The sequence below is a fragment of the Tachyglossus aculeatus genome, chromosome Y3 (assembly GCF_015852505.1).
Source record: "Tachyglossus aculeatus isolate mTacAcu1 chromosome Y3, mTacAcu1.pri, whole genome shotgun sequence".
Taxonomy (NCBI): domain Eukaryota; kingdom Metazoa; phylum Chordata; class Mammalia; order Monotremata; family Tachyglossidae; genus Tachyglossus; species Tachyglossus aculeatus.
In genome coordinates, this window is record NC_052095.1 from 2,766,732 (window position 1) to 2,780,471 (window position 13,740).

General features: G+C 43.8%; 1 protein-coding gene across 1 annotated transcript in view; it reads left to right on the forward strand.

The window, feature by feature from the left end:
* The first annotated feature begins 5,010 nt into the window (after positions 1-5,010).
* LOC119946721 (DAZ-associated protein 1-like) overlaps positions 5,011-13,740 on the forward strand; it is a 192,052-nt gene continuing 183,322 nt past the window's right edge. Inside the window, exons 1-2 of the mRNA XM_038768134.1 lie at positions 5,011-5,064; positions 6,958-6,974. Of these exons, the coding sequence (XP_038624062.1) occupies positions 5,011-5,064; positions 6,958-6,974 (71 nt within the window). The remainder of the gene's footprint in view (positions 5,065-6,957; positions 6,975-13,740) is intronic.

Genomic DNA, 13,740 nt, shown 5'->3' on the forward strand with positions numbered 1-13,740 from the left:
CCTTCTCTCTGATCTCCCAACCTCATGTCTTTCCCCACTTCAATCAATACTTCATGCTGCTGCCCGGATTATCTTTGTCCAGAAACGCTCTGGGCATATCACTCCTCTCCTCAAAAATCTCCAGTGGCTACCAATCTGCGCATCAGGCAGAAACTCCTCACCCTGGGCTTCAAGGCTGTCCATCACCTCGCCCCGTCCTACCTCACCTCCCTTCTCTCCTTCTACAGCCCAGTCCGCACCCTCCGCTCCTCCACTGCTGATCTCCTCACCGTACCTCGCTCTCGCCTGTCCCGCCATCGACCCCTGGCCCACGTCATCCCCCGGGCCTGGAATGCCCTCCCTCTGCCCATCCGCCAAGCTAGCTCTCTTCCTTCCTTCAAGGCCCTGCTGAGAGCTCACCTCCTCCAGGAGGCCTTCCCAGACTGAGCCCCTTCCTTCCTCGCCCCCTCGTCCCTCTCTCCATCCCCCCATCCTACCTCCTTCCCTTCCCCATAGCACCTGTATATATGTATATATGTTTGTACATATTTTTTACTCTATTTATTTATTTATTTATTTATTTTATTTGTACATATCTATTCTATTTATTTTATTTTGTTAGTATGTTTGGTTTTGTTGTCTGTCTCCCCCTTTTAGACTGTGAGCCCACTGTTGGGTAGGGACTGTCTCTATATGTTGCCAATTTGTACTTCCCAAGCGCTTAGTACAGTGCTCTGCACATAGTAAGCGCTCAATAAATACGATTGATTGATTGATTGATTGATTGATTGATACTCACTGTGTCCCAATTTCATCTATCTCGCCGCTGACCCTTTCTCACATCATCCCTCTAGCCTGGAACTCCATCTGCATCCACATATGCCAGAGCTCCACTTTCCTAAACTTCAAGGTATTAGTAACGTCACATTGCCTCCAAGAGTCCTTCTCTAATTAAGCCATTTTTTCCCTGACAAGCTCTCTCATTTAGGCACTTGGATCTTTGGGCATTTGATATTCACTCCATCCCCAACCTAACAGCATTATCTATATATTATATGTATCTATAAATCCTGTACTATAAATTACTTATTTACTGCACCAAACAGAAACTCCTTTCATTAATTCATTTGATTGTATTTATTGAGCACTTACTGTGTGCAGAGCACTGTACTAAGCACTTGGAAAGTACAATTCAGCAACAGATAGAGACAACGGGCTCACAACAATGGCTCACAGTCTAGTAGGGGAGACAGACAACAACATAAAATGAGTAGACAGGCATCAATAGCATCAAAATAGATAAATAGAATTATATATATATATATATATACACACATATGCACATCATTAATAAAATAAATGGAATAGACAGGCATCAATAGCATCAAAATAGATAAATAGAATTATATATATATATATATATATATATACACACACATCATTAATAAAATAAATGGAATAATAAATATGTACAAATATACCCAAGTGCTGTGGGGTAGGGTAGGGGATAGAACAGAGAGAGGGAGTAGGGGTGATGGGGAGGGGAGGAGGAGGAGAGGAAAAGGGGGCCTGAGTCTGGGAAGGCCTCCTGGAGGAGGTGAACTCTCAGGGCTTTGAAGGGGGGAAGAGCTAGTTTTCTGGAGGTGAGGAGGGAGTGCATTCCAGGCCAGAGGTAGGACATGGGCCAGGGGCTGATGGACAGACAAGAACGAGGCCCAGTGAGGAGGTTAGTGTCAGAGGAGTGTTCAGGATGGGTTGCAGAAGGAGAGAAGGGAGGTGAGGTAGGTGAGGCAAGGTAGGAAGGGGCGAGGTAGGAAGGGGCAAGGTGAAGGAGAGCTCTGAAGCCAATAGTAAGGACTTTTTTGCTTCATGCAAAGGTTGACAGGCAACCACTGGAGATTTCTGAGATGCAGAGTGACATGCCCAGAGCGTTTCTGTAGAAAGATAATCCAAGCAGCAGAGTGAAGTTTAGACTGAAGTGGAGAGAGACAGGAGGGTGGGAGATCAGAAAGGAGGTCGATGCAGTAATCCATTTGGGATATGATGAGAGATTGTACCAACAAGGTAGCGGTTTGGATGGAGAAGAAAGGGCAGATCTTGGCTATGCTGTGAAGGTGAGACTGGCAGGTTTTGGTAACGGATTGAATATGTGGGGTGAATGAGAGAGCGGAGTCAAGGATAACACCAAGGTTGTGGTCTTGTAAGATGGGAAGGATGGTAGTGCTGTCCGCAGTGATGGGAAAGTCAGGGAGAGGACGTGGTTTGGGAGGAAAGATAAAGAGCTCAGTGTTGGACATGTTGAGTTTTAGGTGGCAGGCAAACATCCAGGTGGAGATGTTCTTAAGGCGGGAGGAGATATGAACCTGGAGGAAGGGAGAGAGAACAGGGGAAGAGATGTAGATTTGGGTGTCATCTGCGTTGAGATGATATTTGAAGCAGTGGGAGTGAATGAGTTCCCCTAGGGAGTGAGTACAGATGGAGAACAGAAGGGTACCAAAAACTGACTCTTGAGGAACCCCTACAGTTAAGGGATAGGGGGGTGGGGGAGGAGCCTGTGAAGGAGACAGAGAATCAATGGCCAGAGAGATATTAGAAGAACCAGGAGAGGACTGAGTCTGTGAAGCCAAGGTTGGATGTTGAGGAGAAGGGGATGGTCGACAGTGTCAGAGGCAGCTGAGAAGTTGAGGAGATTTAGGATAGAGAGAAGGAGCCATTGGATTTGACAAGAAGTAGGTCATTGGTGACCTTTGAGAGGGCAATTCCTGTGGAGTGGAGGGGACGGAAGCCAGATTAGAGGGGGTTCAGGAGAGAGTTGGAGTTGAGGAATTCGAGACAGCGAGTGTAGACGTCTCGCTTTTGGAGTTTGGAAAGGAAGGGTAGGAGGGAGTTAGGGTGATAACTGGAAGGAGCAGTGGGGTCAAGAGAGGGTTTTTTAGGATGGTGGAGATATGGACAAGTTTGAAGGCAGAGGGGAAGAAACGGTTGGAGAGTGAGCAGTTGAAGATGGAAGTTAGGGGAGGAGGGAAGGGGTGAGAGTTTTTATAAGGTGAGAGGGAATGGATCTGAAGCACAGGTAGAGGGGCTGGCATTTGAGAGGAGGGAGGAGACTTCCTTTAAGACACTACTGGGAAGGGTGGGAAAATAGAAGAGTGGGTTGAGAGCCGGGGGATGGGGAAGTGGGAGGGGTGACTTTGGGGACCTCAGACCTGATGGTGTTAGTTTTCCTAATGAAGTAGTTGGCCAGGTCGTTGAGGGTGAGGGATGGAGGAAGGGAAGGACAGGGGGCCTGAGGAGGGAGTTAAATATTCATTCAGTCATATTTATTGAGCGCATACTATGAGCAGAGCACTGTACTAAGCGCTTGAGAAGTACAAGTTGGCAACATTTAGAGACGGTCCCTACCCAACAGCGGGCTCACAGTCTAGAAGGGGGAGACAGAAAACAAAACGAAACATATTAACAAACTAAAATAAATAGAATAAATATGTACAAGTAAAATAAGTAAATAAATAGAGTAATAAGTACGTACAAACATATATACATATATATATAGGTGCTGTGGGGAAGGGAAGGAGGTAGGGCAGGGGAGATTCATTTATTCAATCATTTATTGAGCGCTTACTGTGTGCAGAGCACTGTACCAAGTGCTTGGGAAGTACAAGTTGGCAACACCTAGAGACGTCCCTACCCAACAGCAGGCTCACTGTCTAGAAGGGGGAGATGGACAACAAAACAAAACATATTAACAAAGTAAAATAAATAGAATAGTCAATATGTACAAGTAAAATCAATACAGTGATCAGTCTGTACAAACATATATGCAGGTGCTGTGGGGAGGGGAAGGAGGTAGGATGGGGGATGGTGGGGGACAACCTGAGCTGACGGGGGTGATGGGCATGGATGTCAATAAGGGAAGAAAATAGTTTTGCCTGGCAGAGGAGAGGGCAGAGTTAAGGTAGTACAGGAAAGGATAAATTTAAAATGGACAAGGTTGGCTTGGTGTTTAGACTTTCACCAGCAGCGTTCAGCAGCTCAAGCATAAGAGCAAAGGAGGAAGACAGTGGCAGTGATCCAAGGCTGTGGATTGGTGGTGTGAGAGTGATGAAGGGAAAGGGGAGCGAGTGAGTTGAGTTGAGTAGAGAGGGTGGAGGGCATTCATTCATTCATTCATTCAATTGTATTTATTGAGCGCTTACTGTGTGCACTGTACTAAGCGCTTGGGAAGTACAAGTTGTCAACAGATAGAGACGGTCCCTACCCAACAGTGGGCTCACAGTCCACAGGGGGAGACAGAGAACAAAACAAAACATATTCATTATGGGCAGAGAATGGGGCCAGAAGGGCATGGGTTCTAATCCTGACTCTGATGCTTGTCTGTTTTGTGACATTTGGCAAGTCATTTCACTTCTGTGTGCCTTAGTTCCCTCATCGTAAAATGGGTTTTGAGACTATGAGCCCCACGTGGGACAGGGGCCGTGTCCAACCAAATTTGCTTGTATCCATCCCAGTGCTTAGCATATAGTAAGTGCTTAAGACTATGAACCCATGTGGGACAACCTCATTACCATGTATCTACCCCAGCGCTTAGAGTAGTGCTTGGCATATAGTAAGCACTTATCAAATACTATTATTTATTATTATTATTATTATTAGTATTACTCTCCCAAACACTTAGTACAGTGATCTGCATACAGTTAAGGCTCAGTAATTGTGATTGACTGATGGACTGACTGATCGATGTTTATGTCTGTCTCCACTTCTAGACTGTTCTTCATAGACTAGCTAGGTATGGACAGAAATTTGACTACTAATTCTGTTGTATTGTACTCTTCCAAGTGCTTAGGATAGTGCTCTGCACATAGCAAGCTCTCAGTAAATTTACTGATTGATTGATTAATGAGTTAAATTTAGACCATAGATTAAACTGTAAAATAGCCTACAGGTGTGAAAAAGCAGGATTATGAATAATTTCACTGAACATGAAATTGTAATTATTCTAATTTTAACTCTGTTCTGTTTAATCTGCCAGTCATGACAGGACAATGCAAGATATTGTTTACAAACTGGTACCAGGCCTTCAAGAAGGTAAGCCTTGAAATTTTTCATTTTAATCTTTTTTAATAAAAAGTTAGTCATATTTCCACTGGAACTCTGCTTACAGCCATAGGACTAGCATTTCCACTATTCCCCAAATCCACAGTTTTGGATAAATTTTGCACAACTAAATTATTTACAGTTTTTTTTACTTTAACATGTGATGACTTCCAACACCTATTCAGCTTCCCCTGAATTTTTTCAGTATTTCAATCCTACACCTTTGGTCTCGGAATTTTAATCTCCCATTTAGATAAATCTTTTCCTTGTATGGAAGTTCCTCCAATGTAATTATATTCTGTAGCCAAAATGATTTATTGTGCATTTCTGTTAGATTACAATATATTACACCACTTAAAGTCCTCCTTCCCACCCCCTGATCCAAGTATATATGTCTCCAAGATGGTACAGTATAGGCCATAGAAGGTTCTAATGCTCCACTGATCATTCTGGGTACTAAGCCAGTGGGCCCAAACTGGTAAAGAGTCAAATCCAGCAAGGTATGACAGATTTGTGTGTTCTCACCCTTCTTTCCATACTGCTTTCCTCTCACTGCAGCTAAGGAAGAGATAAATTAATAAAAGCTAAATGGAACACTAAAATGTATATTGATGAGAATATTTGTGCTGCAGTGCTGTAGCCATATGGATTCCAGGATGATGTTGTGAACTATTCACTCTCAAATTTTACTTATGTAATTGTCCCATTTTTAATATAATTATTTACTTTAATGTAGGGAGGGGTTATTGTGGGGTGTCATATAAGATTTAAGTCTAGCAATAAGGACAGCAGGTTAAAGGAGAGGGGGATATGAGGGAAGAAGGAAAAGAAAGGTTAGTGGGCACTGGAAACTGCCTCTTACTGGTATAGTACTCTTTCAAATACTGTATACATTAGGCACTCCCTTCTCTTCCTTCCCCAGTAAACCTTCCAGTCCCTTGGGTGAGCCAGCTGTGCTGCATTTTCATATTCTGATCATTCTACCTGTCTAACCCCTCTTGCCTCAGTGAAGGAATTTCCTCCTTGTGTGATTCTGTGGCATTAACATATGTGGCTTTAATATACATATATAAATACCATTCAAAGAAACTCCCTCTCCAGAGCAATTCTTTATCTGCAGGATTAGAACCTTCCCATCCATTTCACTGCCTAAAAAACAAAATTATTTCCATCTTTAAAATTATTATTAATAATAATAGTAATAAATAGTAATTGTGGTATTTGTTAAGCACTTACTATGTGCCAGATACAGCATTAAATAATGGGATAGAGGCTAGGGAAAATGGAGAACAGGTAATGAGAGGTGAAATGATTTTTCCCAGGTCACAAAGTAATCAAGGAAGAATGAATGAAGGCGCCCTGACTCTCAGGCCTGAAGCTCTTTCTTCTAGGCCAAATTGCTTCTCAAAACTGCGAAGAAAAGCAATAATGTCAGAGAGAGATTTTCTAAGAAAGACTTGCCCAGTAATGCCAATTTGAAACTTGACAGTATAAAATACAGTATTTATTACTGTCCGTCACAGAATCAGAACTTGAATTGTTTAGCTGCAGTTCCACAATACTTTTTGTAGTGCAGTGTGAAAAATAATTAATCAATCAATTAATTGAATTTATGTACTTACTTTGTTCAGTTCTGTGTAATAAGGCCTTGGGAGAGTGCAATATAACAGAGTGGCAGAAATGTTTTCTGCCCGCAAGAAACTTATGGTCTGGAGTGAGACACATTAAAGTAAATTACAGTTTTATATATATAAATTTTGTGGGTCCTGGGGAATATCAGATATGTATAGGGGAGAGATCCAAGTGTAGTGTGATGCACAAGAAAGAGGGAGTAGGGGAAATGAGGGTTTACTTGGGTCAGGCTTTTTGGGGGTGTGATTATAGGGAGACTCTGAAGGTCGGTAAAGTGGAAGTCAGTTGAATGTGAATGGTGCTCCAGGCCAAGGTAAGGAATTGGCAAGAGGTTAGTAGGGAGATAGACAAAACTGAGGTACATTGAGTGGGTTGGTAATAGTGGAGTGAAATAAGCATGTTGGATTATAATAGGAAATCAACAAGATAAGATATGTCTGATATCAGGTAAAAACTTCTCACCCTTGGCTTCAAGGCTCTCCATCACCTCGCCCCCTCCTACCTCACCTCCCTTCTCTCCTTCTACAGCCCAGCCCGCACCCTCCACTCCTATGCCGCTAATCTCCTCACTGTGCCTCGTTCTTGCCTGTCCCACTGTCGACCCCTGGCCCACGTCATCCCCCTGGGCTGGAATGCCCTCCCTCTGCACATCCGCCAAGCTAGCTCTCTTCCTCCCTTCAAAGCCCTACTGAGAGCTCACCTCCTCCAGGAGGCCTTCCCAGACTGAGCCCTCTCCTTCCTCTGCCCCGCCTCCCCTCCCCATCCCCCCGCCTTACCTCCTTCCCCTCCCCACAGCACCTGTATATATGTATATATGTTTGTACGTATTTATTACTCTATTTATTTACTTATTTTATCTGTACATGTTTATTCTATTTATTTTATTTTGTTAATATGTTTTGTTTTGTTCTCTATCTCCCCCTTCTAGACTGTGAGCCCACTGTTGGGTAGGGACTGTCTCTATATGTTGCCAGCTTGTACTTCCCAAGTGCTTAGTACAGTGCTCTGCACACAGTAAGTGCTCAATAAATACGATTGAATGAATGAATGAATGAATGAATGAATGAATATGAGGGGAAAGGAGATTGAGTGCTTTCAAGAGAGTGATATGGAGTATTTGTTTGATATGGAAAGCAATATGGCCTAGTGGAAAAAGCAAGAGCCTAAGAATTAGAGGACTTGGGTTGTAATCTTGGCCTTGCCACTTGCTTACTGTGTGACCTTGGGCAAATCACTTAACTCTCTGTGCCCTAGTTTTCTCAACCATAAAATGGGGATTCAATACCTGTTCTCCCTTTTAGTTAGATTGTGAGACCCATATGGGACAGGTACTTGTGTTCATCCTGATTACTTATATTTTACTTATATTTGTCCCAGTGCTTAGAACTTGACATCATAATAATCAAGTAATAAATATTATTACTCTTTGGAGTTGGATGGGCAATCACTGGAGGTTCTTGAGGAGTGGGGAAATATGGACTGAATATGTTTTTAGAAAAATTATCTGGACAGCTGAACCAAGTATGGATTGCAGTTGGGAGAGACAGGAGGCAGGGAGTTCAGCAAGGAGGCAGTTGCAGCAGTCAAGGCGTGATAGGATAAGTGGATCAGCATAGAAGCAGTTTGGATAGAGAGGAAAGGGCAGATTTTAGAGATATTTTGAAGGTTGTACCGATAGAATTTGATAAGAGATTGAATTTGTGGGTTGAATAAGAGAGAGAAGCCAACAATAAAGTCAAGTTTATAGGCTTGTGAGACAGGGAGCATCATGGTGGTGCCGACTACAGTGATGGGAAAGTCAGTAGGAGGACAGGAAGTAGGTGAGAAAATTAGAATTTCTGGTTTGGCCACGTTTAGTTTGCGATATCAGTGGGACATCATCATCATCATCATCATCAATCGTATTTATTGAGCGCTTACTGTGTGCAAAGCACTGTACTAAGCGCTTGGTAAGTACAAATTGGCAACATATAGAGACAGTCCCTACCCAACAGTGGGCTCACAGGCTAAAAGGGGGAGACAAAACCAAACATGCTAACAAAATAAAATAAATAGAATAGATATGTACAAGTAAAATAAATAAATAAATAGAATAATAAATATGTACAAACATATACATATATACAGGTGCTGTGGGGAAGGGAAGGAGGTAAGATGGGGGGATGGAGAGGGGGTCTGGGGGAGAGGAAGGACGGGGCTCAGTCTGGGAAGGCCTCCTGGAGGAGGTGAGCTCTCAGTAGGGCCTTGAAGGGAGGAAGAGAGCTAGCTTGGCGGATGGGCAGAGGGAGGGCATTCCAGGCCTGGGGGATGACGTGGGCCGGGGGTCGATGGTGGGACAGGCGAGAACGAGGTACAGTGAGGAGATTAGCATTAAATTAGGGAATCATGTGTATAGAGATGGTAGTTGAGGCCATGGGAGTGAATGAGTTCCCCAAGGTGTAGAGAGAGAATAGAAGGGGACACAGAACTGAGCCCTAAGGGATGCCTACAGTTATGGGGTGGCAGGCAGGGAGGGGCCTGTGAAAGAAACTAAGAAGGAGTGGTCAGAAAAATAGGGGGAGAATCAGGAGAGGAGAGTATCAGTGAAACCAAGGTTAGATAAGTTTCCAGAGAAGGAGGTCGTCCACAGTGATGAAGGCAACCGTACTGTCTTTCTGCTTCCCAGCCAGCACACTCTGCTCTTCTGGTGCTAACATTCTCACTGTGCCTCACTTTCACTTGTCTTGCCACCAGTCCCTGGCCCCCATCCTAACTCTGGCCTGGAACACCTTCTCTCCTCAAATTCACCAGACAATCACTCTTCCCCCCCTTCAAAGCCCTACTGAAGGCGCACCTCCACCAAGAGGGCTTCCCAGACAAAGCTCCACTTTTTCTCAACTCCCAATAACTTCCATGTCACCATGACCCACTCCCTTTGCTCCTCCCCCTTCTCCCCTCTCTAAAGCACTTATATATATATATATAAATATATATATCTTTAATTCTGTATTTATTTATATGGATGTCAGTTTACTTGTATTGATGTCTGTCTCCCCACTTCCAGCCTGAGCCCATTTTGGAAAGGGATTCTCTCTTTTTATTGCTGCATTGTATTTTCCAAGTGCTTAATACAGTGCTCTGCACACATAAGTGCTCAATAAACATGATTGAGTGAATGACTGAATAAATGAAAGGAGGGTTAGGATGGAGTAGAAGCAATTGGATTTGGCAAAAAGGATATTATTAGTGACCTCCGGAGTGAAGGAGGTGGAAATCAGTTTGAAGGGGATCAAGGAGTGAATTAGTGGAGAGGAATTAGAGGCAGCAGGTGTAAGCAGCTCATTACTGAATTGTGTTGAGTATTGAAAGGAGGGAAATGGGGCAATAACTGGAGGGATTTTGGGGATCCCTTAAGGATTTTTTTTCAGTTTGGAGGATAAATGGGCATGTTTGAAAGCATGTGGAAAAGGCATGGAAGAGCGAACGGTTGAAGATGGTGGTCAGGGAGTGAAGAAGGGATGTCAAGTGTTTTGATATGGTGTGAAGGGGCGAGGGTGCAGGCAGAGGGGGTAGATTTTGAGAGGAAGTGGGAGATCTCTTGAGCTACTACTGGTAAAGATGAGAGAGCCAAAGAAGTGATGGAAAGGAGGGACTGGTTAGGAGCAGGAAAATTCTAGGGTAGTCACACCTGGATTCAGTTTTATCAATAAGTATGTGTCCAGGTCAGTAAGCATAAGAGATGGATGTAGGGCTTGAAGAGGGTATTAAACAATGTAGTGGTCATAAGGGACTGTAACGGTGGAGAAATAATATTATCAGTGGAAGAGAGGCCAGAAATAAAGCACTTAAGGATGAAATAGAGATGGACAAGGTTGAACTGATATCTGGATTTTTGCCAGCAGCGCTCTGCGACTTGTACACAGGGGTAATGGAAGTAGACTCTGGAATTGATCCAGGGCTGTGGGTTGATAGTATGAGATAAGTGAAGGATAGGAGATTGAGTGAGTTGAGTAGATTCATTCATTCAGCCATATTTTTTGAGCACTTAATTGGTGCAAAGCAATGTATTAAATGCTTGGGAGAGTACAATATAACAATAAACAGACATAGTCCCTGCTCACAAGGAGCTTACAGTCTAGAGGGGGAGGCAGACATTAATATAAATGAATTACACTTATGTATATAAGTACTGTGGGGCTGAGAGCAGGGATAACTAAAGGGAGCAAGTTAGGGTGATGCAGAAGGGACTGGGATAAGAGGAAAAGAAGATTTAGTCAGGGAGGAGATGTGCCTTCAATAAGGCCCTGAAGGAGGGGAGATAAATTGTGTCAGATTTGAGGAGGGAGGGTTTTCCAGACTAGAGACAGGGCGTGAGATAGATGAGATCGAGGCACAGTGAGGTTATCATTAGAGGAGTGAAGTATGTGGGCTGGGTTGTAGTAGGAGAATAGTGAGGTGAAATAGGCGGGGCAGGGTGATTGAGGGCTGTAAAGCCAAGTGGTGAGGAGTTTTTGTGTAATGCTTAGGTGAATGGACAACCAATGGAGTTTCTTGAGAAGTGGAGAAACATGTCCTAAACGTTTCTGTAGAAAATTGAAACAGGCAGCAGAATGCAGAATGGACTGGAGTGGGGAGAGACAGGAGGCTGGAAGGTCAGCAAGGAGGCTGATAGGAATCAAGGTGGGATAAGATAAGTGTATTAATATGGTTGTAGTTTGGATGGAGAGGAATGGGCAATTCAGTAGAGAGAGTGGACTTTAGGGTGTCAATTTGTATGTCAAGGTAAGAGTTTGGATTTGGAGACTAGATGAAACATGATGAGAAAATTTTGAGAAAATTGGGGTGGGTCAAAAGAATGTTTGATTTTAGGTGTCTGTGGAAAAAAGGGCAGATTTGCAGAGAGGGAAATGTGGGAAAGAAGACAGGTGAGGAGGTTGTTGGATAGTCTTACAGTTGGTGAGACTAGAGATTGTTCATTCATTCAATTATTGTATTTGTTGAGCACTTACTGTGTGCAGAGCTCTGTACTCAGTGCTCGGAAAATACAATTTGGCAACAAATAGAGACAATCCCTACCCAACAATAGGCTCACAGTCTAGAAGGGAGGAGACAGACAACAAAACCAAACAAGTAGACAGGCCTCAATAGCATCTAGAAGCAGTGTGGCTCAGTGGAAAGAGCATGGGCTTGGGAGTCAGAGGTCATGGTTTCTAATCCTGGCTCTGCCACATGTCTGCTGTGTGACTTTGGGCAAGTCATTTAACTTCTGTGAGCCTCAGTTCCCTCATCTGTAAAATGGGGATTAAGACTGTGAGCCCCACGTGGGTCAACCTGATTACCTTGTATCCCCCTCAGCGCTTAGAACAGTGCTTTGCACATAGTAAGTGCTTAACAAATACCATTATTATTATCATTATTATTATCTATATAAGTAAATAGAATTATAGAAATATACACATAATAAAATAAATAGAATAATAAATATGTACATATATACATAAGTGCTGTGGGGCGGGGAGGTGGGTAAAGCAGAAGGAGGGAGTTGGGTTGATGGGGAGGGGAGGCGGAGTAGAGGAAAAGGAGGAGCTCATTTTGGGAAGGCCTCCTGGAGGGGGTGAGCTTTCAGTAGGGCTTTGAAGGGAGGAAGAGAGCTAGTTTGGCGGATGTATGGAGGGAGGGCATTCCAGGCCAGAGGTAGGAAGTGGGCCAGGAGTTGATGGCGGGACAGGCAAGAATGAGGCACAGTGAGGAGGTTAGTTGTAGAGGAGCGAAGTGTGTGGAGTGGGCTGTAGAAGGAGAGAAGGGAAGTGAGAAGGAGGTGACGTGCCTAGAGGGTTTCTATAGAAAGATAATCAGAGCAGCAGAGTGAAGTATAGACTGAAGTGGGGAGAAACAGAAGGATGGGAGATTAGAAATGAGGCTGATTCAGTAATCCGTCGGCATAGGTTGAGAGACTGAATCAACAAGATAGAAGTTTGGATGGAGAGGAAAGGGCGGATCTTGGCAATGTTGTGAAGCTTTTGGTGACAGATTGGATGTGTGGGGTGAATGAGAGAGCGGAGTCAAGATAACACCAAGGTTGCGGGCCTGTGAGACAGGAAGGATGGAAGTGCCTTCCACAGTAACAGGAAAGTCAGGGAGAGGACAGGGTTTGGGAGGGAAGATAAGGAGCTCAGTCTTGGACATGTTGAGTTTTAGGTGGCAGGCAAACATCCAGGTGATGTCCTGAAGACAGGCGGAGATATGAGCCTGGAGGGAGGGAGAGAGAACAGGGGAGGAGATGTAGACTTAGGTGTCATCTGCATAGAGATGATAGTTGAAGCCATGGGAGCGAATGAGTTTACCAAGGGAGTGAGTGAAGATGGAGAACAGAAGGGGACCAAGAACTGACCCTTGAGGAAACCCTACAATAAGGGGATGGAAGGGGGAGGAGGAGCCCGTGAAGGAGACTGAGAATATACGGCCAAAGAGGTAAGAGGAGAACCAGGAGAGGACAGAGTCCGTGAAGCCAGGGTTGGATAATGTGTTGAGGAGAAGGGGATAGTCGACAGTGTCAAAGGCAGCTGAGCAGTTGAGGAAAATTAGGGTAGAGTAGGAGCCATTGGATTTGGCAAGAAGTAGGTCATTGGTGACCTTTGAGAGGGCAGTTTCTGTGGAGTGGAGAGGAGTATGTATATGGAGTATGAATATGGGTGTACAGTAAATGGGTGTTGAGTAGAGTTTGAAAGGCTGTGTCAACAGAAGAAAAGGCTTTCACATTTTAGCCATAAACTTAACAGTTTTCAGGATGCTGTTTCCTCAAATAACAGATGGAATGAGGCTGAATGAATATGTATTGGTAGAAATTGAAAGGTTCTCTTCTCACCGTTCCTAGGAGTTAAGGTGTAATGTATCACAAAAAAATCAGGTGGACATCACCAGTGTTTTCTCTAACAGTCAGCAGAAGGAATTAATCAATGAGTAATATTTATTATCAAACTTCCTGAGAGGTTTGATACACCTGCTGTCTCCACTTCCTGTCCAATTCTTTCTTAGATCCCTTCCAATCTAGTTTCC